Consider the following 25562-nt stretch of genomic DNA (forward strand, 5'->3'; position numbering starts at 1 on the left):
AAACTAGAGTTGTGATAAATGCGGTGAAGGAGAGGTCCATGGTGTTGTGAAAACATGTAACAGAGTTGGGTTTGGGGCAGTGTTCTTGAGGAAGTCACACCAGATCTGACAAGTGAAGGATGGGTTCATAAACAAGCATTACATGCAGTTGTACTGATCTCACTTTTCCTGTGCTTACTAAATATAGGTTCTTGGGTATCTGTAGAGATATTCAAGGAGTACAGAATGGCTGGAATTTCGGGTATGTATCTGAGAAGGAAAGGAGATGAGGCTGGAGAGGTGCACAGGGGCAGACCATGGAAACTGGGAATTTTGGTTATTATCTTGAAGATGGTGGATATTGTGAACCTTTGAAGGATTTGAAGCCAGGCTGAAGGAAACATAATCAGGTCTGTGTTTTAGAAGGATCTTTTTGAGAAAGGCTACTGTGGGGGATGGGTTGGAGAAGGCAAGACTACATATGAATACCTACTTGCTTCTTTGCCAGGTAATACGTGATGGGTTCTGTACTTTTTATTAATGTATTCCTTTATTTCTGTCACATCAGTGGCTATTCTTCTGTGTTTATTTGTGATATACACATATGGTGAGAACCATGGTTTTTACCTTTAGTAGTGTAGGCATGGCTTCTAAAGATTTCTCACAGGTCTTATAAGAGGAAGAATTGGAGGAAATGTATTTCATATATTTTAAAGTGATATGGCACAGCTCTTGAAATAATACTGTTTTCAGGAGGAAAAACAACTAGGGAATTCCTAGCTTATGCTTCTTTTTGTATTTTTATTGACAGGGTTGCTGATTTTAAGTGTAAGAAGTTCTGCCTCAATGAGTGGCTTGCAATAAATATTAATATTTCCATAACTGTAGTTTCTCATTTAAAAATGCAAAGTACTGGACTAGCTGAGCTGTATAGACCTTTCTGGCTGTCATAATCTATGATTCTGTGTTTGCTTTTTCAACACGTAGTCACACTTTTGCTTTCCCGTCCTGACACATCAAATTGAGGCAGTGGTTCCCAACATTGGGTGATTTTGCTACCTGGGGGACATTTGGCAGTGTCTGGAGACATTCTTTGTTGTTACAGCTGGGGGAATTGCTACTCAACGTCTAATGAGTAAGAGCCATGGATGCAGCTAAACTTACTAGAATGTACAGGACAGCCCTCCCCAACAAGCATTAGTCAGCCCAAACTTTTGGAAGTGATGGATATGATTGAGTAGATTATGGTGATGGTTTCCTGGGTGTATACTTATCTCCAAACTCACCATGTTGTATACATTAAATATGTACAGCTTTTTGTATGTCAGTCATAACCTCAACAAAGTGGTTTAAAAAAAGGGAAGAAATTATTCAGCTCAAAATGTTAATAAGGATAAGGTTGAAAAACCCTGAATTAAGGCAAGATTGATAAGACTTACTTTGGTTAGGGGCGCCTGGGAGGCTCAGTCGTCGGTTAAGCGTCTGCCTTTGGCTTAGGTCATGATCCCAGGGTCTGGGGATTGAGCCCCACATCAGGCTCCCTGGTCAGCAGGAGGTCTGCTTCTCCCTCTCCCTTTGCCCCTCTCCCTCAGTCATGCTCCCTCTCTCAGTCTGTCTCTCTCAAATAAATAAATTTAAAAAATCCTTTTTTAAAAAAGACTTCCTTTAGTTAAAATATGTTCCTTGAATATATCTGTAACAGATATACCAGAGTAGCTTAAACAACAAATATTTATTTCTCACAGTTCTGGAAGCTAGAAGTTCAGGATCAGAGTGCCAGCACAGGTATGTTGGCCCTTTTCCTGGTTTATAGATGGCCACTTTTTTGCTCTAACCTCAGATGAAGAGAGATCATTTCTCCCGTGTCTCTTCTTATAAGGCCACCAGTCCCATTCATTAGGGCTTCACCCTCATTACCTAATTACTTCCCAAAAGTCCCACCTCCTATTACCATCAAAAGGGGGGGTTAGGATTTTAACATGAATTTTGGGAGGACACAAACATGCAGTTCGTAACAACTATAATATTTATTTGTTTATTTACTCACTCTGAACATTACCAAATGATAAGCACATCATCTTTGTATTCCTGTGGTATTGTCAAATACAGAGTAGGCCTTGTTGAGCTATCTGGGAGGACCCAATGAAACAGCATTGCTCTTCATTTACTGAGTTCTGAACCAGTTGAGAAATAAGACAAGAATAAATATTTGGGAACCAAAATACTACCTTTTTCTAATAAAATCTAAATTAGAGGGTTGCAGCTTGTATTTGCTGCCTGGTGGGTTTCTAAATTCTGAACCTCAGAATTAGAAGGCTTATAGCAGTCATACAGCATTGGACTGAAAGGAGTCCCAGTACAGCGACTTAAGAGAACTAGGTCAGAATGTGATCTCTGTGGTTGGCTCATTCCCAAGAGGCGAAAGGAGGGAGCTGAGCCAAGCATATACAGTGTATTCCTCCAAATTTACCAACTAATAAACCAGTCTGTTTCCTTGGATGGAGGGAGGAAAGACATAGACTGAGAGGGCCAAGAATTTGATAGTAATTGAGTTCCCTCCATAGAGAAAGATACACCAGGGAAGAAGAAGGTCTCTTTTTAATAGGACTCAATAAATGCTAAGGGATTATGGTGTAGAATTTGCACATACCATGAATGTCTACAGAGTCTAAAAGGGACTTTTTTTTCTGGATTTGTGTGCATTTATTATGTCTAATATACCCATTAGTGTTAACTAATGTTACAAACAAAACAAGGAAGAATAAATTCAAATTTTATATGATAAAAGGGACCTTTAAATATTATTTAGTCCAGTGGGCCTCAGTCTTGGTTACACATTGGAATCATGTGGGAAACTTTACTATTGATGCCAGCGAACCATCCCAAACCATTTAAAATAAGATCTGTGTGGGGTAGGACCTGGGTGTTGTTGTTCTTAAAAAGCCACTCAGAGGATTCGACAGCATAGCCAAGATGAGGATGACTGATCCAGTCTAATCTTCTCATTTTATATACAAAAACTGGTGACTCGCCTACGGCTATGATTAGTGACAGAGTAAGAATCTGGGCTTTTTCTGCCTCAGAATCCAGAATATTTGCTTTTTGAAAACAAAGCTTTTGGTGGGTCCTTTTTTTTTTTTTTTCCTCACAAAACTTTAGCCTAACAAAAGAATTTGCAAAAGCACTTAGTCTTATGTTAGGAGACTTGGATTTTAAACCTGGCTCTGGTGCTAATTGGCTAAATCATTTGGCCTCAGTTTCTCTATCTTTTAAAATTAAGGGGTTAGGCAAGATCACTTCCAAAGGTTTTTCAGTCAGTAAAATTCTGTGCCTCTTGTATAGTTTCCTTTATCTATTGCTCCTTAGATAAGGTTAATTGCTGTTGTTGTTTTAACTTATATTACTAAAAATCCACCGCCTGGCAAGTGTGATGCTAGCTGCTTTCATATACATGAACTCATTTTAACTGAAGTACTTTAGATAGGTCTGATGGGGAAATCTTCAATTATTAAAAGCTAGATATTGCTACCACTTAAAATTATAATGCCTTGAAAATCTGAGCTGCTTTAATTCATTTCTTTAGTTTACTGTAGAGGTAGCCTCTAGGGATATGTTTATGTGGTAAGGAATATCAGGAAAAATGCTACCCATTCTTCTTGGATATTTCCAAGTCTGGATATATTCAAATCTCTGAATAATTACTTGAGTCCTTTTAATGTAATCCTAATATTTCTCAATGTATAAATGAAACTTGAGACAAAATTACTTAATCCAGTTATGTTCTTTTAGTTATTTTTGTCCTCATTTAGTTCTTTTATAGTAATCAACTTAATATTATTTGCAATTTAAATTATTGTGTCAGCTTCTAGCTGTAAGGGCAGGGCCTATTATATTCCCAGGATTAAGTTATGTACCTTTCTCTTCCCTGCTCTACATAGCTCTCTCCCTGGCACTTAAGAAGTGCTTAATAAATACGGGTTGGCTTAACTACTGTTTTATATTCGGTATTAATAGCCCACTGTGTCTTCTTTTTCCCCATATATATCACAACTGGAATTTCCTTTTGGCACTGTTTTATAATGAATTATAATTGAAGCTCACTATGACTAACAAATAGAATTATTTCCTTAAATGTTTCTACTAGTGTTATTTATAGTCCCTTATATGCTTGTCCATTATTTTATGACTGGATAAGGTTTTCCTAACTTCTTCCTAAATAAATCTCAGATGAGGCAGGAATGAAGACACTGCTGTTTTCAGCCATGTTTGAAACAAGGAATATTCTCTTTAGGCAATCATGTTTATTTCAACTCCTGTTCTTATAAATATCAAAAAAATATGGCACAGTTAATTCTTTAGGATTCTCATTTGTCTTCATTTTAACTTTCTATATATTATGTACCCTTTTTTCTAGTCTAGATTAAAGCTTCTACAGGAAGGCAAATATTAGCTATGCTACTTTGTTTTTGCTACAGTTCTCTATAGGATTTGTGTTCATGTCAAATGGCAGTTATCAGTTTGGAATAAAACTGTTAAAAATTTAACTCCTGTTCAGTGACTCAGGTTTTAAAATAATGTCATGGGAATTTTTTTCTGAATTTGCAGATTCTGGAATTTTTCTTAAGTACCATGATCATAATTAATTATTATTTATTAGAGTTGGTTTGGCAGGATATACTCTACAAAAAATAAAATAATTAGTCTAGACATATAAAGTCTAGAGATATAATGAAAAATAGATACAAGTTTAAGGTAGAAGTTACCTCTTGGCAGTGATGGGGTAGGGAGAGAGAGGGGGGAATGAAATTGGGAATGAATAAACAGAGACTTCAACTATATTGCTAGATTTATTTTTTATTTGTTTTTTAAACTGGGATTTCTTTATATTTTTCTTTATACTTTTGTGTAAGACAAATATTTTATAATTATTTTTAAATGCTTAAAGTAAGCTAGATGAAAATAGGTTAAATATGTAAATACCATAAGCATAATTTTTCTAGGCTACTAGGGATGCTAATATGAATCATTTGTTGAAAACTTCACAGAAATAAGTTCTCTAGTGAAATTTGAAAATACTGGAATTATTTGGCAATAGAAGCAGAGTGTTTCCAATCTAAAGGCAGGATGAAAGAGAGCAAGAACAGAGAAAAGGGATTCTTGCTGGGAAGTAAGGGAATGAGAGCCACCTGGCAAATGACCACTCAGTCAGTTTCTTGATAGAGTCAGAATATTGTCACAAAATGAGCCACAAGGGACTACCATGTATGTGATACAAAAGTCATCAGTGACACCTGCCGAAGTCTTGGGACTGGGAGGAATTTGAGAGAAAGGGAAACTGAAGACTTAGTTTTTCTAAAGGAAGAGCTACATAAAGTTCACTTAAGTCTTTGGGTTTCGTTAATAAAAGCTGTTATTTACCTTCTACCTGAGCATGTTGCTTTCCATCAAGGCTTAAATCCGTTCTTTTCACTACACGTGAAATTCCACTTATTTTTAGAGTAAGAGTGAGTCAGCCTCCAGGTTGTACATCTTCAGGCTGTCTGCTGGCAAATGTAGGACTACCGGCCTCTTAAGTATTCATCCTGACTTTCCCTTCGCTGCGTTCCAGGGATATCCCAATTAAAACATGTTTTGGAAACTGGACTCCCTTTTGAGAAATTTGAGTTTAAAATACTTGACCATTTCACAAATCACAGCAGATATGCATGCAACTTGCATGATACAGTATTTTTGTAGAATTGCCAGGCATCTTATTTCGAAGTTGATCTTTGACAAAGTTATGAAGCCTTTTCTAGCTGTCTTCTCCTTTTGTTCCCTTACTACCTTCAGTGATTACCACTGTCTCTACTTTTATCACCCAATTCCACTTTTGTTTCTTCACTTCTTCTCTGTCATAGAGAAAGAGAATCTGATATTACTTCCTGCTAATTGATTGATTATTCTTTAGAGTCTCTAATAGGTTGAATGGCATCCCCAAAAATATGTCCAAATTCTAACCCCTGGAAACTGTGAAGGTGACCTTGTTTGGAAAAAAAAAGTCTTTGAAGGTGTAATTCTGTTAAACTGGTAAGATCATCCTGGATTATCCAGGTGGGTCCTACATTCAGTGACAGATGTCTTCTAAGAGACAGAAGAGAAGACATAAAAAGGACTTGTGAAGATGGAGGCAGAGATTGGAATTCTGTAGCCATAGACCAAGGAAGTCTGGAGTCATCAGAAGCTCCAAGAAGCAAGGAAGGATTCTTCCCTAGAGCCTCGAGGGAGGATGGCCCTATTGACACCTTGATTTTGGACTTCCGGCCTCCAGAGCTGTGAGAAAATAAATTTCTGTTGTTTTAAGTCACTAGATTTGTGGTGATTCATTATGGCAGCTACAGGAAGCTAACACAGATTTCATATTTCTTGTTGGGGTCAAGAAAAGTGGGTATTGATCTTTTACTTTTCTGGACCGTGGCTTATCTGTAAAATAAGAGGATTAGATTAGATAATAGCAAAGGCTCCTTTTATTTCTATGAATGCTTTAGAAACAAGCCATCTCAAACCAGTTAAAAGCTACAAATTCAAATTAGGGAAAGGGAATGCCAGAGACACTGGTATTAGCCAGAAGAGGCAGTCTTTTAATAAAATTACTTAAAAGTTTCTCTCTTCATACACTTCATCATGTATTCATCAAAACACAACAAACTCATCAAAACAAAAGAAAATTTAAAAATACTCTACTAGAAAGTTATGACTGTCAGGCTTCTTTTTTCTAGGTAAGTTTTTTCTTTTTTGTTAAACTTTCTTTAATAGGATAAAATACTGAAGTTTAAGAATACTTGTGATTTAAAAAAAATACTTCTGATTTTTGCCAGTGTGTTTAAATCCTCTACATAATCTTTAACCTATGGTTTCTGCAACTGCACCTTTTACTGAGGTAAGCATCTGACCAGAATTTAACCAATCTGTATCTCATCGTACCATGCAGCCTCCTGCTAGTGTAACACTTTAACCACTTAGATTTATAGCTACAGTTCTTTTAAAATCCTCCATATATAGGCGTCTGGGTGGTTCAGTGTGCTTTCAGTTCCAGTCATGATCCTGGAATTCTGGGATCAAGCCTTACTATGTCTGGCTCCCTGCTCAGCGAGGAGCCTGCTTCTCCCTCTCCCTCTGCTGCTCCCCCTGCTTGTGCCCTCTTTCTCTCTCTCTCTCTCTGTCAAGTAAATCAATCAATCAATCAATCTTAAAAAAAAAAAAAAAACCAAGATGAAACCAGAGAGGGCAACAAACCATAAGAGACTCCTAATCTCAGGAAACAAACTGAGAGTTGCTGGAGTGGTGGGGGATGGGAGGGATGGGGTGGCTGGGTGATAGACATTGGGGAGGGTATGTGCTATGGTGAGCACTGTGAATTGTATAAGACTGGTGAATCACAGACCTGTACCTCTGAAACAAATAATACATTATATGTTAATTTTTTAAAAATCTTTAAAAAATCCTCCATATATTTGGGTCATTTATTAGCACTCCTTCCTTTATAGTAAGTTTTAATGGGTATATATATAGTAACTTTTAATGAGCTTATAGTAGGCCAAGAACCTTCCTGTGTGGGGGGGCGTCTCTAAATGTGCGCTAAATGAATTATTAAGTTTAGGGGAGATTCCCAAAGCAAACATACTCTTCTAGCAAATTTAATTTTTGTGTTTTTTTAAAAGATTTTATTTATTTATTTGACAGAGAGCAAGCCCAAGTAGGGGGAGTGGCAGAGGGAGAGGGAGAAGCAGGCTCCCTGAGGAGCAGGGCGCCCCATGCGGGGCTCGATCCCAGGACCCTGGGATCATGACCTGAGCTGAAGGCAGACGCTTAATGACTAAGCCACTCAGGTGCCCTAGCAAATTTAGTTTTAAAATCAGTATTTTCTTGACTGTTTACTTTGAGTTACCTAATGTGCCCAAAATAAAAAAATTTTAAAGCAGCTTTTCCATCAGTCCATTATTGCTCTTGTGTTCTTTTATGGCAGGGAATTTTTTTAATGACCTCAGAGTAGCTGTTGGGTGGACGTATTAAAGGAAATACTTTTGTAGTTAGAGTAGCATAACCTCTCCAAACTGTTTCCATTAGGACAGACTTATTTTAATTTATAGCTATTTAACACCTTATATATGACAGCAATGATAGGTCGACTGCCTTTCCTCTTCCAAAGCCATGCTCCGTATGGACTGTGCCACACAGGAGTGATGATCATGTCCTCTACTCACATAACTGTCTTTGCCTTTTTAAAAATTTAAACATTTTATTTATTTATTAGAGAGAAAGAGAGCGAGTACAAGCAGGGGGAGCAGCAGAGAAAGAGAAGCAGGCTCAGCACTGAGCAGGGAGCCCAACACGGGGACTCGATCCCAGGACCCCGGGATCATGACCTGAACTGAAGGCAGCTGCTTAACTGACTAAGCCACCCAGGGTCCCCTGCCATTTTCTTTAATTCAGTGTTTTAATCCAATTGCGGTATGGGTATATGCTGCCTTAGGCATTACTAATACTGCATAAACATCCAGATTTTTTTTAAAAAGGAAATACATTGTTTAAAAATATTCACTATAAAAATATTTACTGTTGTATTTAGTAACATCATTCTCTCCTGGTACCCCCAAGTGCCCCCCAAATTGGAAACTTTTTAAGTAATTCCTTAATTTTAAAGTTTTTTTATTTTAAAGTGAGAATAATATTAAAAGGCAAAGCATAAGGAATGTAGTCAGTGGTATTGTAATAGCATCACATGGTGACAGATGATAGCACTTGTAGTGATCATAGCATAATGTATAAACTTTGACAAGTTTATCACTATGTTGTACACATAAAACTAATGTAACATTGTGTGCCAACTACACTCAAATAAATTAATAGAATAATAAAAACAAAATGAAGATAATGTTAGACACATAACAAAATGTTCCCCATGACCCATAATTAAGGGGAAATATCAGTGGGGAAAGCACTCTTATTATTTGAATTAATAAGGTATGGTAATTGAGCTGTTTAATGATATAAAATAGAAAGTATAACAGGCCTTTGCCTAACTTACTATGTAGCTATTACCCTAGTGTCCTTTTATTACATCTTGCTGCAAGGGAGTTATTTTTGAAGAGAGAGTAACAAGTCTTAGGTATCATATTAGATTTCTACTAGAGCTTAGCTTACATATCAGTCTTGAGGAACTCAGTGCAACCTGGGACTGCCTCTCTCCTGTGTGTGTGTGTGTGTGGATGGGGGCATTGCATTGAGAGGAATTTGGGCCGTTTCCATTTCCCTGGAACCTGGATTTAGGCACTGCTGGGAGGGAATGATGGGTTATATGTTAAATCCTTTTGGTATCTTCCCTAGAATGTAAGTGCATCTGAGGCAAGATAGAGTTAAAGACATGGGTCCTCAGAGGGACTCAGCAAACAGTTATCCTGTGGGGGCAATTAAGTACATAACCATGCATGTTCATTCACGTGTGTACGTCTCCGTGCAGACTTGAGCCTTTAAGTAAATTTCTTGAGTTGCTAAGTATAAACTTTAATTCTGATGTTAACATGCTTTTTAAAACTACATATACTTTCCCCTTGAGGTCCTGATATGTTCCCACATAGGTCCTGCTCCTCTCCCCCTCCAATTGATTATTACTGTTCTTAGCATACACTGTCAGGGATGGTAACATTCATATTCATGACCTCAAATACCTTATGGATTCCTGAAATCCTGTATCCCCTTACATATCAAAAGATCAAGTCTCACAGAATTTATCCCTTTCTAACCTACTCCTTTGCCACTGCCTTAATGCAGGCTCTTCTTCATCTCTCCTGCAACCTAAGTTGTCTTTCCCACCCTTTCATCTTTCTTCATACTGTTGTCAGAATGATCTTTCTAAAACATAAATATTCTAGGGCCCCATTCTTCTTTACTCAGGATCCTTCAGTGATTCCCCATTACTTCCTGGATAAAATCTCTATATCCAATCTCTATGGGATAGCATAACACAGCCTTTTGTGGCCAAGCCCCTGCTCATCTATTTGGGCTGTTTTCCTTCTTACACCTACCATTTTAAAGTGATGCTAAAGTGCTTTAATTCTCTGAAAACCTTTGCTCTTCTGCATCCTTGTGCTTTTACACACCACACTGTCTGCTAGGGATGCCTGATCTTTTCCAGCCCCACCAAGCCTCCAGCCACCAGAACTCAGCTTAGACATCATCTCTTGCAAGTGTTTCCCGAACCACTTGCCCTCCTATGGTTGATTCCTCTCCTCTTTCTTTGTTCTTTCTCTGTGCTCTATACATCATCCTATTACCACACTTGCCACATTGTATTGCAGTTGTTATTTCTGGACTGTTACCCAAGATAGAAATGACAGCCATTTTCTAATGATGATCCTGAGTTACATAGGCACTGTGTATCTAGAAAAAGGATGCAAAATTTGAACTAGAATCCTATGAACCACACTATCAAAACTCAGACTACTTTAACAAAACAATTGAAAATAAGTGAAATAACTCGAAATATTTTAGGTGCTTAACATACTTTTAATTTGATTTTACAACACTGAATTGGAACATAAGACTCAGAATGCAGTTTGGCCTTATTCACTGTCACAACCAGAATGAAAATGCATAAAGGATAATGTCAGGAAAAAAAATTAGTATTTAAAAACAGCTAATAATCTACAGTATTGGTAATCAAAGTAAATGGGGAAAAATCATGCTGACAATATGTATTAGAAAACCTGATGGAAAAATCTGAAAATAACCCATCAATGTATATGAATTCCATCATTTTGCTATATGGGAATTAGACTAGCCCTAGCTATATAATTTAATCTATTTAAAATATATAGTATACATGCATGTATATCCTTAAAAGAAGTAAGACTGGGGCTTCTCACCAGCTGGCCTGAGGGACAGTTGATAAGATAGAAGATCCCTGAGACCTAGAGCTAAAGCCGGGAGGCTGAGAAAATGCAGACCACCGGGGCACTACTCATTTCTCCGGCTCTGATTCGCTGTTGTACCAGGGATCTGATCAGGCCTGTGTCTGCCTCCCTCTTGAGTAGGCCAGAGATCCCAGCTAAACAGCCATCCTACAGCAGCTCCCCGCTCCAGGTGGCCCGGCGGGAGTTCCAGACCAGTGTCGTCTCCCGGGACATTGACACAGCAGCCAAGTTTATTGGCGCTGGGGCTGCCACGGTTGGTGTGGCTGGTTCAGGGGCTGGCATTGGAACAGTGTTTGGCAGCTTGATCATTGGCTATGCCAGGAACCCGTCTCTCAAGCAGCAGCTCTTCTCCTATGCCATTCTGGGCTTTGCCCTGTCTGAGGCCATGGGGCTCTTCTGTTTGATGGTCGCCTTCCTCATCCTGTTCGCCATGTGAGGTTCCATGAGGGTCACCTACCCGTCCCTGCTGCTTCGACTTCAGGCCATGCCTGGTGCTGGAGTGTGCTAAGCTTTACCATTAAACACAACGTTTCTCTAAAAAAAAAAAAAAAAAAAGATAGAAGATCCCTTTTTGGGGTGGTATCATCAAGAAACAAGGGCACTGGAATAAGGAGTTGGATTTTTTTCCCTACTAGTGGAAGTTAAAGTTGACATATTTGATTATATTTACATGCCAATATCTTATTTTTTTTAAAGATTTTATTTATTTGAGAGAATGAGATAGACAGCATGAGAGGGGGGAGGGTCAGAGGGAGAAGCAGACTCCCTGCTGAGCAGGGAGCCCGATGTGGGACTCGATCCCAGGACTCCAGGATCATGACCTGAACCAAAGGCAGTCACCTAACAAACTGAGCCACCCAGGTGCCCATGCCAATATCTTATTATCACTATAGGTAAGTTGAGTCCTACTGTATTAGGGTTCTCTAGAGAACAGAACCAATAGGATTTGTATGTATATAGAAAGATACAAGAAATTGGCTCATAAAATTGTGAAGCTTGTGAGTCTAAAATCTGCAGTGTGAGCTGGCAGGCTGGAGACTCAGGAGAGCCAGTGGTACAGATGAAGTCCAAAGATAGTCTACTGGAGAAATTCCTCTTGTTCAGGGAAGCTGGTCTTTTTGTTCTGTTCAGGCCTTCAACTAATTAGATGAGGCCCACCCACATTATGGGGACAATATGCTTTACCCAGAATTCACTGGTTTAATGTTAGTCTCATCCAAAAATACCCTCCAACTTGACACATGAAATTAACCATCGCTCCCACTGAGCAGTAAAATGAGTGTTTTTTAATTAGTTTCCTCAGGCATTACAATATAGTAATACATCTTTTTTGTCTCTGGGTTCATTAAAATGTTCACTGTAAAGGAAAAGGCTGTTTGCCTTTATCACATCATTTTGTAGTCCTTTGAGGTTTTATGGGAGAACTATAGATTTTCTGAATTATTAGCATTAATCAATGAATTCTTGGAGATACTTGTTTTGACTTAAATGTGGTCTGCTTGTATTCCAGACAGAAGCAGTAAAAGCCTCATTAATCTCTCTGAAACCATCAAGAATATCTCACCTAACATTTTAAGCTCATGGTCTGCAAAAGATTCACAGAAATCGCATTTGGTTCTTCATTAGCAACATTTCTTTAAAAATCTATAATTGGTATGCCTCTTTCAAGAGCAGTTGGGGATCTCTGAGCCAGCCAACTGCATAGTTAGATAGTTCCCGGGATTTTTTTTTTAAAGATTTTATTTATTTATTTGATGAGAGGGAACACAAGCAGGGGGAGTGAGAGAGAGAGAAGCAGGCTTCCCGCTGAGCAGGGAGCCCGATGCGGGGCTCGATCCCAGGACCCTGGGATCATGACCTGAGCTGAAGGCAGACGCTTAATGACTGAGGCACCTCACCCAGTAGCACCCCAACCCAGGATGGTTTTATTTGCTTAGATTATCCCCGGCACATCAGAACAGCTGCATCTGTACAGGCCTCATCCTTGCCGTGGGGCTGGTGTCTTTGGGAGTGTTTTTTAGCCATAACCTGTCTCTCAAAGGCCTGTGACTTTGTTTTTCTGCAGGGGACATACTTGTGCTGGTAATGTCTTTTTTCCCTTATATTTTCAAGTGGTAATTTTAAAAAATTCATCAAACCCATAGAAATCTTATTTGGCCTTGAAAGTCTGTATTATCATATTACCAAATCTCATCAATGTATCAGTAGTCTAAAACCAGACAGGCACATGCTGTAGTCCTAAATTACCACACACACAGTGTAGGCAAACAGGTATAAAGCTCCCACAGTGCCCGTCACGGTGCTGAATGTCTTAGACTTCCTTTCCATGCTGCTCGTTTTGTCTAGAACGTTGCATGTAATCAGGATTTCTTTTCTCAAGTGATTGATTCCACATGCTTTACAGGTAGGGATGATTCCTCCTTGTCTGTTTCCATTGTTCTCTTCCTAGGCAGTTATATTCCAGGCTGTAGGGAAAAGAGCTGTATTACTATACTCTGCCGGCCACGTTGATGATGTGCTCTCATTCATAAAGCTACTGAATGTTACTCCCAACCTACCCACTGGATTTTTCAGTCTGGAATTAAGATTAACATATGTTGGTCTAGTATGAAGGCTGGTTCAGAATTTTCTTTCCTGCTTGTTTTTTCAGGGAAAGCACTTTTAGTTCAGTAGTTTTATATGTCATTCCTTTGGAGGAGAATACTCAAGGGTATTTAATAAGCTCTCCTTGTTATTTTTAAGATTTTATTTATTTGACAGAGCATAAGCAGGGGAGTGGCAGGCAGAGGGAGAGAGAGAAGCAGGCTCCCTGCTGAGCAGGGAGCCCAACACAGGGCTCAATCCCAGGATCCTGGGATCATGACCTGAGCCCAAGGCAGACACTTAACCGACTGAGCCACCCAGGCGCCCCTGTTATTTTTTGACATTAATTATTGATATAGAAATATTAAGTAGCAAAAACAATGCTCTTTTAAAAAAACAGGTTTTAGGATGTATTCTTCTAATATCCTCCTCTATTATTATTAAAGTTAATTGTTTATCAGTTTTCCAATTGTAAACATTTAAAGAATTATTAGTATTTTAATACATAACATTTAGTATCTATTAGTCTAGGTTCCAAATATATACAACTTAATTTCTTAATATAATGTTTATATTTTCTCAGTAGACAAATTAGGAAAGTACTGCTTACAGGAAATCCCACACCTTGAACTTGATCACTGAATCAGTTTAAGTCCAGTCAGGAAAATGGAAACCACACAGTAGATTACACAGGAAGTTTAATATAAAAAATTATGAAACTCTAAGAAATAAGTGACTATGAGATACAAGGAAAGCCTGCATGGTTCCCGTGGGCTGAGGGAAAATACCCAGGAAAGACAAAGGTGGAAGGCAGTACCCTCCCCAAGGCCCCCCAAAGGGGTGTCAGCCCTTTTGTTGGAAGAGGTGTAGTTCATCCCACAGGTAGCAGAGAAGTTTGCAGCTTTGCCAGGCTGTACTGGTACGAAGTTGCTTGGCAAGCAGGAGGCGAGCCCCTGGAGTGCAGGGGGTCACAGGCCGGCAGCAGTTACGGGTGTGGGTGTGTAGAGGGAGCAAGAGGCTTGGGTGGGCAGGAGGGTATGATGTAGGCAGAAGGCCTTTGGAATGCTGGTTTCCATGTGAAAAGGGCCACAGGAAGCCTATCACCAGGCCAGGGCAAGACTGCAACTTTGCTAAGGATCTGCGTGTTCTGGGTGCCTGCCAGGCGCAGAGCTCCAACAGGTTTCCTCGCCCCTGACCCCTCATGTGTGCAGCAGGCAGTAGGAGAGCCCCTTACTTGTGCAGTGTCCCTCCAGCACCCTCTCCTGAGAAAATTTAGCATCATGCTGACTGTAGAGGAAATGTGTCTAAAAGAATGCTGTACATTATGGCAGAACATATTGAAGGGAAAATCAGGAGTTGAGAGGCAATTAATATGTAGCACATTTATAATCTCATTGTAATCTAGTTTTTACTCTTTACTGTTAGTGTCAAGTGTGGAGTGGCTCCGTCCATATATTTTACAACCCAACTATTGTCATGAAGAAGCAGTCTAAGAACAAAGCTCCAAGTTGGGTTTTGGACCCTCTTGTCCCCATTCAGGAATACGGGCATACCTCTGTCTATTGTGCTTACTTTATTGCGCTTTGGAGATACGGTGTTGTTAGACAAATTGAAGGTTTGTGACAACGCTTGTCGAACAAGTCTGTCAGTGCCATTTTCCCGACAGCATTTGTCACTTTGTGTCTCTCTGTCACGATTTGGTAATTCTAGCAATGTTGCCAAATTTTTCATTATTATATTTGTTAGAGTGATCTGTGATTAGTGATTACAACTCACTGAAAGCTCAGATGTTGGTTAGCATTTTTTAACAAAGTATTTTTACTTAAGGTATGTACATTTTTGAGACCTAATGCTATTGCACACTCAATAGACTACAGAAATGTGTAAATATAACTTTTACAGACGTTGGGAAACTAAAAAATCCATTTGACTCACTTTATTTCACCATTCATGTTACTGCAGTGATCTGGAACTGAACCCACAATCTCTCCAAGGTATGCCTGTAGTTAAGTGGGTAGTTAAGTAGAGATGCTACTTAGTTGTAAATACTAAATTTGTTACTTCTTATTCCTTAACTCTTTGGATTTTCCCAGTGGTACTGTTTTTAAAATTGGCAAGCTTAACCACGGGTCCAAGACAAATGAATGGTAATTATTATAACTGATTAAAGAAAAAATATACTTTCTTTCATTATATCAAGAAATAATTCTCATATATAATTATTAATAGATTTGAAATTACATCTCATTGATATTTAGAATGCGTTTCATTGTTGTAATTGATTAATAAAAAAGAAAGTTCCAGAATGCCATATTGGTTTGTATAAATTTGAAAATGAGGTTTTTGAATATGTATAGATATGTTCTCTACAAAAATAACCTTTAACAAAGATGCATTTTTAAAAGTTTAGTCAGCTGAGTTCCTACTGAGCTCCCGTGCTAAGCAGATACTTCACATGCTTCAAGATCTTATTTTTCTTAGATCAGGTTGACTGGTTAACATCGTTTTCTTGTGAATTTCTCAACTTTTCATCCCCAGATCAATAGATAAATGTGACAGATGTCTTAGACCTTTTCCCTTAGCTTTAGTCTGTCAGGAATATCTGTGCATTGAATTAATGGCTGCTAATAACTTATTTGGGATCTGTAGAACTATATAGCTGTATGCTAGTGGAATGGTAGAAAACTGCACCAGGGTAATCATGTTCTAGGTCTCCACTTTTGCTGCCTCCCTTAGGGAATTTCTTTGTTCTCAAATTTTTTCTAACTGCAGCTTTAGAAATCTGCCCAGTTCATGGACTGGGTAACTCAGACCATATGCTAGCGATTTTTGCAGAGAAAGGTAGGCAGCTAAGATGGTCACATAAAATGCCCATAAGGTCAAGGTTTGTTACAAAGAAATCAAAGATAATGACTGTTATTTTTATTATTATTATTATTATTAATTATTATTATCATCCTCCTCATCATCCATCTTCAGGTAAAAAAGGGTAGTACTCATACAGCTTTTCTTACCTTGTAATGATCCATAATCAGCCATTTTCCCTTTAATTCCTCTTTCCCTCCATCAGGCTTCTCAGTGTTTTCTTGCACTGCAAAGTACAGACACTTAATACATACTGGTTGAGTCTCTGTGTGCTCTGTCAGCTGCCATCTTTTTCTTTCTTGGACATACGGTTTTCATGTTTCATCTCATCATCAGTGACCGACCCATCCTTGGGAGAAGACTCCTTCAGCTCTCCCTTTTCTAACCAGTTTACTGTGTTAAGACCAGCCCTATAGAGCAGCTCTGAGTGGATAGTAGGACTTTCAGATTAAGTGGAAAGAGGTGGCCATATTGCTCCTGCATATGAAACCCTTGTTTGGCCACCAAAAAGGAAATGGAAGCCTGAGAGTTCTCATTCTCTGTCTTTTTTATTTTAACTGTGGGTTGTTTTAGCCAGACTTACCTATTACAATGTTTCTGAACTCTCTGGAGTTCTCTGGAATCGTGTGTGTCTTCGAATTCAAGGAATTCCATTGTGCCAGTTTACTCAGCAGAGTGGCTCCTGTCATGTCTAGTCTTCTAAGGCAAGAGAAGGGTGTTGCTGCTCTCTCTCTTTCCAGATTAGCTGGGTGGTGAGACTGCTCTTGGTCATAGGAGAACCCTCTGCTCCAGTCAGGCTGGTCACCCCACTGCCCTCTCCAGTAACCCACACTTCCTCCACCTCTGGATTTTTGCATAAGGCATACCACTTTCTTTTGTCCAAGTCCTAGCTCCTCTTCAGTTCACATCCTACATTTTCCAAGCCCTTCCAGCCCTCACTTTTCTCTGAGCTCCTACACTGTATATAGTGCATACCTCCCAACTTAATACTTATCTTTTCTCTTGTGCTGTTTTTGGGTATGTGTGAGACCCACCTGGATTATAAGAGGGGGGTGTGTTTTACACTTCTGTTTCCCTCTTGTTGTTTACTGGTAGGTATTTGTTAAAATACACAGGAGTTTGATGCTGCTATCTATCCCTTAAACCAGAGGAGCTGGCTTCAGGTAGAACTAAACATGGTTTAAAAAAGTAGAGTCTTCATTATATCTCTGTTCAGACTGGTTGCTCTGTAAATGATAAATGTGGCAAACAGCTTCTCTGTTGTCGGCTTATGGCACTTTCAGAAATGCTATATTTAGGGCAGGTCTCACTGTAACACCTTCCCATACCTCAGGCTGTCAAAAGTGTGGCTCAGAGCCGTGGCGATTGTAGAAGTCTGTTGGTAAAGGGCTCCTGCCCAGTCCTGGTGGCTGGGTGGTAAGTTCTTCTACTTCCTCCAGTCCTTTCTTCACCTATTTGACTTAAAAGTCCAGATCTGAGTGGGAAGCTGGGAGCGGGGTGGTGGCTGAATTGTTGAAGTCTGTTGAGTGCTTCAGATTAGCTTTGTCTGTGCTCATACTGTGAGAGGAGCAGATAGAAACAGAAGCAAGTAGAAAGGCAAAGCTGGTTATGTTACTCTTTCCTTAAAACTGCAGCGTCTTCCTACTCTGTAAGATAAAATTCCCAATCTTTAACATGGCCTCTAGGGCCCTGCATGGTCTGGCCTCCATGACCCTCATCTCTTACCATTCTCTGTCTTGCTCATCATGCTCCAACCACTCTGGCCCTTCCCTTCTTTGCCTGGTAACTCCCACTCAGTCCTGAGGTGACATGTACCACATACGGTCATTTTCTTAAGGATGTCTTGCCTGACACCACCCCCGCTCTCCCCTGGTCCAAATCACACATCCCACATGTAATTTCTAATCACCAGTTTTGCTTTTTCTATCACCTTACGCCTGTCGCTTTTTATGGTTTGTAATTACATATCTTTTTGGGTGATTATTTGTTCAAATATATATCCCTTCCACAAGGGCAGGGATGTGGTCTGTCTTCTGGCTATTTTAACCCCATGTCCCTAATTTAAGGCCAGGGACACAAGTGAAGCTCAGTAAATGTTAGTTTGAGGAGAAGTGAAGGCAGATATAAAAGTGGATTGTAGGGTTGGGGGCTAGGTGATGAAGGTAGTAGGGTTGCAGAGAGCTCTGGTCAGAGAGAAGTGTACAGGTTAAGCTGAATCAGGAAACTGGGTGCATTCGGGGCATTCTAGAGACTGAGGCCTAGGGGTGGTCATGGCCTTGGCAGGTCTGGGCGCACGTGGCAATCTCTAGAGCCAGGAGAGTGGCTTGGAGACTGGTAGGCAGCCCCTACCTTCTGTAAGTAACACCAGTTAATAGAATGTTTACAGTGTGCCAGACACTGAGGCAAAGCGTTCTAAAGGTAGATATTACTAACCACTTTTACACTGAGGAAATGGGAAACATGGGATGTTAATGATCTCATAAACATCAGGCAGCTAATAAGTCCCAGAGTCCGCAGGATTCATAACCAGATGCATTTGATTCCCCAGTCCTTGCCCTTAAGCCCAGGATCTGTCATCTTCCTAGAGTGACTTCCGTGTTCCTTCCTTTCCTAAGCCATGTGACTTTAGATCAGAATATCATGTGTGAAAATCCATGATAGCCTCCTCTGAATCCTTATCTCTTCTCTCTTCGGTCTAGTTGTACATCTTTTTTTTTTTTTTAGTGTTCCATGATTCATTGTTTGCGTCTAACACCCAGTGCTCCATGCAGTACGTGCCCTCCATTATTAATACCCATCACCCGGCTAACCCATCCCCCCAGCCCCCTCCCCTCTAGAACCCTCAGTTTGTTTCTCAGAGTCCATGGTCTCTCATGGTTCGTCTCTCCCTCTGATTTCTCCCCTTCATTTTTCCCTTCCTGCTATCTTCTTTTTAGTTGTACATCTTTACCAGACTGAATTCTTTTAAAATCCTTCTTTTGTTGTTGTTACGTGCCTCCTCGGTGATCTTCAGTGCTTCACCAGTCACCGAAACACGAACTCTGGGCTTGCATTCTGAGCCCCATCTGCCCTCCATCTTCCTCACAGACTTTATTCTCCTTTGCTCTCTTGATCAGACCTCTGAACCTCCAGGGCCTGCCTGACACTTCAGCTCTGAAACTGGTCTGGAGTTGTTCTGTGTGCTCCTCTCTGGGTTCATATCTTTTACTAGTCGTGTGAAATCCTTCAGTGAAGCCTGGAATCCTATTCTGCTGCTTGGTGAATGCCCTTGTATATATTCTTGTAGTTTTACTCAGTTCTCGACTTAATTGTACTTTGTTTTCTTCTACCCCTAATTTGACTGGAAGGTCCTTGAAGCATGACTGCATGTTATATTTCTGTTTCCCTGTAGCATCTGATTTAGTAGTATAAACATGGTAGATATTCAATGAATGTTTGTTAAATGAGTAAATAATCCATGCTTCTGATACCCTGTCTCACTAGGGTTTTGCTTTACATTAATATGTTCCACTGCACTAAAAATTATCCGGTTTGAAAAATGAAACTATGATCTTGCATAAAGTTCTGATTGGGGACTTTAACATATTGGGCAGTATATAAACTTTAATGTTCTCCTAGATTGAAGTGGCATATTGATTGCCAATGGCTCAGGGTGCCAGATAAGGCCACAAAAAATATTGGTTACAGTAAAAGATATATTTTATATAGAAACATAATATATATAAATGTATATATTTATGTAGTAAATATGTTCTTTTGTTTTTAATTTGTGATATGCTACTCAACTCAGTAAATTATGCATATTGCAGAAATAGCTGAATAAAGATATTTAACATTACTTTCAGTATAATGAATGCCCTTGGGAATAAAATAAACATAATTGTGAATCACTATATAAAATCAAAGAACTGAACTGTGGACACAGTTTCCCTTAGGCCACTCATTTTTTTTTTCCAGTAGATTTACCTTTCTAATTATATTTTGCTTAGGCTAATTTTAAAATTACTTTGCATTCCCTGAGAGCAGAGTACTTCATGTGTCAAGGGGACACATACTTTTAATAGTCCTAAAACTATCTGTAAAAGCAAAAAGCTCATATCCCTCCCAAAGGATCTTTTTTAAGAATCAAAATGCACAACTGTTCTAAAAAAATAGTTTATAAAGTACATACAATAGCTTAACAGGGCATATAAATTATTTTTTACATTTATTTGGGTATTCTTTTCCCCTTTCCTTTGTGCTCTAAAGCCAAAAGAAAGAAACTCCTTCAAGGAAATATATCTGCTATGTATTTACACTCTGTTTCAAATTGGAATATTAGCTGAAGTTAATGGTAGAGAATGACAGTATAAATAATAAGAGCATTATCTAAACCATAGTAATGAAGTAATGAGTACCCTCATAAAGAACACATAGGGCACAAGGCTTGGGTCCTAGAACTGACTTCTTTTGTGTTACATGAGCTTGAGAAAGTAATTAAGTCTTCTGTCTCTTTGTTTTTTTTGTTTTTTTTTTAACCAAAGAACCAGGATGAGAACATAAGTCTTTTTTAGTGTCTTATCGAGGCATTGTTAAAAAGTATGTACTACACATTATTGCTAAACACCTAAGGGGAAGAACAATCAGGATAGCTAAGAACTCAGACTCCAAAAGAATAGTGGAAGTTACTTATCTAGTGGTTTTGATCAGCCTTTAGTTGAGAAACAGCTGAAGGTGTTGAACCAGGTTCCCTAAAAAGAAACAAGATATATGAAATTTCTTTCTTTTTTTTAAAGATTTTATTTCTTTAAATTTTATTTTACTATGTTATGTTAGTCACCATACAATATATCATTAGTTTTTGATATAGTGTTCCATGATTCATTGTTTGCATATAACCCCCAGTGCTGCAAGCAGAACGTGCCCTCTTTAATACCCATCACCCGGCTAACCCATCCCCCCAACCCCGTCCCCTCTAGAACCCTGTTTGTTTCTCAGAGTCCATAGTCTCTCATGGTTCGTCTCCCCCTCCGATTCCCCCCCTTCATTTTTCCCTTCCTACTATCTTTTTTTTTTAACATATAATGCATTATTTGTTTCAGAGGTACAGTTCTGTGATTCAACAGTCTTACACAATTCACAGCGCTCACCATAGCACATACCCTCCCCAATGACTGTCACCCAGCCACCCCATCCCTCCCACCCCCCACCACTCCAGCAACCCTCAGTTTGTTTACTGAGATTAAGAATTCCTCATATCAGTGAGATCATATGATACATGTCTTTCTTTGATTGACTTATTTCACTTAGCATAATACCCTCTAGTTCTATCCACATCATTGCAAATGGCAAGATTTCAGGTTTTTTGATGGCTGCATGATATTCCATTGTATATATATACCACATCTTCTTTATCCATTCATCTGTTGGTGGACATCTTGTCTCTTTCTGTAGTTTGGCTATTGTGGAAATTGCTGCTATACATTGGTGTGCACGTACCACTTCAGATCACTACGTTTCTATCTTTGGGGTAAATACCCAGTAGTGCAATTGCTGGGTCATACGGTAGCTCTATTTTCAACTTTTTGAGGAACCTCCATACTGTTTTCCAGAGTGGCGCACCAGCTTACATTCCCAACAACAGTGTGGGAGGGTTCCCCTTTCTCCGCATCCCCGCCAACATCTGTCATTCCCTGACTTGTTAATTTTAGCCATTCTGACTGGTGTGAGGTGGTATCTCATTGAGGTTTTGATTTGGATTTCCCTGATGCCGAGCGATGTTGGGCACTTTTTCACGTGTCTGTTGGCCATTTGGATGTCTTCTTTGGAAAAATGTCTGTTCATGTCTTCTGCCCGTTTCTTGATTGGATTATTTGTTCTTTGGGTGTTGAGTTTGATAAGTTCTTTATAGATTTTGGATACTAGCCCTTTATCTGATATGTCCTTTGCAAATACCTTCTCCCATTCTGTAGGTTTTCTTTTGGTTTTGTTGACTGTTGCCTTTGCTGTGCCAAAGCTTTTTATCTTGATGAAGTCCCAATAGTTCATTTTTGCCCTTGCTTCCCTTGCCTTTGGCGATGTTTCTAGGAAGAAGTTGCTGCGGCTGAGGTCGAAGAGGTTGCTGCCTGTGTTCTCCTCTAGGATTTTGATGGACTCCTGTCTCACATTTAGGTCTTTCAACCATTTGGAGTCTATTTTTGTGTGTGGTATAAGGAAATGGTCCAGTTTCATTCTTCTGCATGTGGCTGTCCAATTTTCCCAACACCATTTGTTGAAGAGACTTTTTTCCATTGGACATTCTTTCCTGCTTTGTCAAAGATTAGTTGACCATAGGGTTGAGGGTCCATTTCTGGGCTCTCTATTCTGTTCCATTGATCTATGTGTCTGTTTTTGTGCCAGTACCATACTGTCTTGATGATTACAGCTTTGTAATAGAGCTTGAAGTCTGGAATTGTGATTTCACCAGCTTTGCTTTGCTTTTTCAACATTCCTCTGGCTATTTGGGGTCTTTTCTGGTTCCATACAAATTTTAGGATTTTTGTTCCATTTCTTTGAGAAAAGTGGATGGTATTTTAATAAGAATTGCTTTAAATGTGTAGATTGCTCTAGGTAGCATTGACATCTTCACAATATTTGTTCTCCAATCCATGAGCATGGAACGTTTTCCCATTTCTTTGTGTCTTCCTCAATTTCTTTCATGAGTATTTTATAGTTTTCTTAGTACAGATCCTTTGCCTCTTTGGTTAGATTTATTCCTAGGTAGCTTATGGTTTTGGGTGCAATTGTAAATGGGATCAACTCCTTAATTTCTCTTTCTTCTGTCTTGTTGGTGTATATAAATGCCACTGATTTCTGCGCATTGATTTTATATCCTGCCACTTTACTGAATTCCTGTATGAGTTCTAGCAGTTTTGGGGTGGAGTCTTTTGGGTTTTCCACATAAAGTATCATATCATCTGCAAAGAGTGAGAGCTTGACGACTTCTTTGCCAATTCAGATGCCTTTGATTTCTTTTTGTTGTCTGATTGCTGTGGCTAGGACTTCTAATACTATGTTGAATAGCAGGGGTGAGAGTGGACATCCCTGCCGCATTCCTGACCTTAGGGGGAAAGCTGTCAGTTTTTCCCCATTGAGAATGATATTCGCTGTGGGTTTTTCATAGATGGCTTTTATGATATTGAGGTGTGTACCCTGTATCCCTATACTCTGAAGAGTTTTAATCAAGAAAGGATGCTGTACTCTGTCAAATGCTTTTTCTGCAACTATTGAGAGGATCATATGGTTCTTGTTCTTTCTTTTATTAATGTATTGTATCACATTGATATGTGGATGTTGAACCAACCTTGCAGCCCAGGAATAAATCCCACTTGGGCGTGGTGAATAATCCTTTTAATGTACTGTTGGATCCTATTGGCTAGTATTTTGGTGAGAATTTTTGCATCCATGTTCATCAGGGATATTGGTCTGTAATTCTCCTTTTTGATGGGGTCTTTGTCTGGTTTTGGGATCAAGGTAATGCTGGCCTTATAAAATGAGTTTGGAAGTTTTCCTTCTATTTCTATTTTTTTTTTAAAGATTTTATTTATTTGACAGAGAGAGACAGTGAGAGAGGGAACACAAGCAGGGGGAGTGGGAAAGGGAGAAGCAGGCTTCCTGCAGAGCAGGGAGCCTGATGCAGGGCTCAATCCCAGGACCCTGAGATCATGACCTGAGCCAAAGGCAGTTGCTTAACCAACTGAGCCACCCAGGCGCCCCTCCATTTCTATTTTTTGGAACAGTTTCAGAAGAATAGGTATTAATTCTTCTTTAAGTGTTTGGTAGAATTCCCCTGGGACGCCATCTGGCCCTGGGCTCTTGTTTGTTCAGAGATTTTTGATCACTGCTTCAATTTCCTTAGTGGTTATAGGTCTGTTCAGGTTTTCTATTTCTTCCTGGTTCAGTTTTGGTAGTTTATACATCTCTGGGAATGCATCCATTTCTTCCAGATTATCTAATTTGCTGGCATATAGTTGCTCATAATGTGTTCTTATAATTGTTTGTATTTCTTTGGTGTTGGTTGTGATCTCTCCTCTTTCATTCATGAATGTATTTATTTGGGTCTTTTATCTTTTTGGTAAATCTGGCCAGGGGTTTTATCAATCTTATCAGTTCTTTCAAAAAACCAGCTCCTAGTTTTGTTGATCTGTTCTACTGTTCTTTTGGTTTCTATTTCATCGATTTCTGCTCTGATCTTTACTGTTTCTCTTCTCCTGCTTGGTTTAGGCTTTATTTGCTGTTCTTTCTCCAGCTCCTTTAGGTGTAGGGTTAGGTTGTGTATTTGAGACCCTTCTTGTTTCTTGACAAAGGCTTGTATTGCTATATACTTTCCTCTTAGGACTGCCTTTGCTGCATCCCAAAGATTTGGGGAACAGTTGTGTTTTCTTTTTCATTTGTTTCCATGAATTTTTTAAATCCGTCTTTAATTTCCTGGTTGACCCATTCATTCTTTAGTAGGATGCTCTTTAACCTCCATGTATTTGAGTTCTTTCCGACTTTCCTCTTGTGATTGAGTTCTAGTTTCAAAGCATTGTGGTCTGAAAATATGCAGGGAATGATCCCAACCTTTTGGTACCAGTTGAGACCTGATTTGTGACCTAGGATGTGATCTATTCTGGAGAATGTTCCATGGGCACTAGAGAAGAATATGTATTCTGTTGCTTTGGGATGGAATGTTCTGAATATATTGTGAAGTCCATTTGGTCCAATGTGTCATTTAAAGTCTTTATTTCCTTGTTGACCTTTTGCTTAGATGATCTGTCCATTTCAGTGAGGGGGGTGTTAAAATTCCCTACTATTATTGTATTGTTGTCAATGTGTTTCTTTGCTTTTGTTATTAATTGGCTTATATAATTGGCTGCTCCCATGTTAGGGGCATAGATATTTACAATTGTTAGATCTTCTTGCTGGATGGACCCTTTAAGTATGATATAGTATCCTTCCTCATCTCTTACTATAGTCTTTGTTTTAAAATCTAATTTGTCTGATACAAGGATTGCTACCCCAGCTTTCTTTGGGTGTCCATTAGCATGGTAAATGGTTTTCCACCCCCTCACTTTCAATCTGGAGGTGTCTTTAGGTCTAAAATGAGTCTCTTGCTGACAGCATATCGATGGGTCTTGCTTTTTTATCCAATTTGATACCTGTGTCTTTTGATTGGGGCACTTAGCC

At 39.2% G+C, this 25562-nt stretch overlaps 2 protein-coding genes across 2 annotated transcripts in view; both read left to right on the forward strand.

Moving 5' to 3' along the window:
- The window catches only part of CUNH3orf70 (chromosome unknown C3orf70 homolog), an 81734-nt gene that overhangs the window by 42766 nt on the left and 13406 nt on the right, over positions 1–25562 (forward strand). The window lies entirely within an intron of this gene.
- On the forward strand, positions 10920–11476 carry LOC114207119 (ATP synthase F(0) complex subunit C1, mitochondrial). The gene has a single exon (XM_028101118.2). It carries the CDS (start codon positions 10954–10956, stop codon positions 11362–11364), a length of 411 nt encoding a protein of 136 aa, XP_027956919.1. The 5' UTR covers positions 10920–10953; the 3' UTR covers positions 11365–11476.

Source organism: Eumetopias jubatus, unplaced genomic scaffold (assembly GCF_037043125.1).
Source record: "Eumetopias jubatus isolate StellerSeaLion01/CBP00866 unplaced genomic scaffold, mEumJub1_p1.0 scaffold_1, whole genome shotgun sequence".
NCBI classification, from domain to species: domain Eukaryota; kingdom Metazoa; phylum Chordata; class Mammalia; order Carnivora; family Otariidae; genus Eumetopias; species Eumetopias jubatus.

Coding starts and splice junctions, on each gene's coding strand:
- LOC114207119 (XM_028101118.2), top strand. CDS start 10,954: ATGCAGACCACCGGGGCACTACTCATTTCTCCGGCTCTGATTCGCTGT.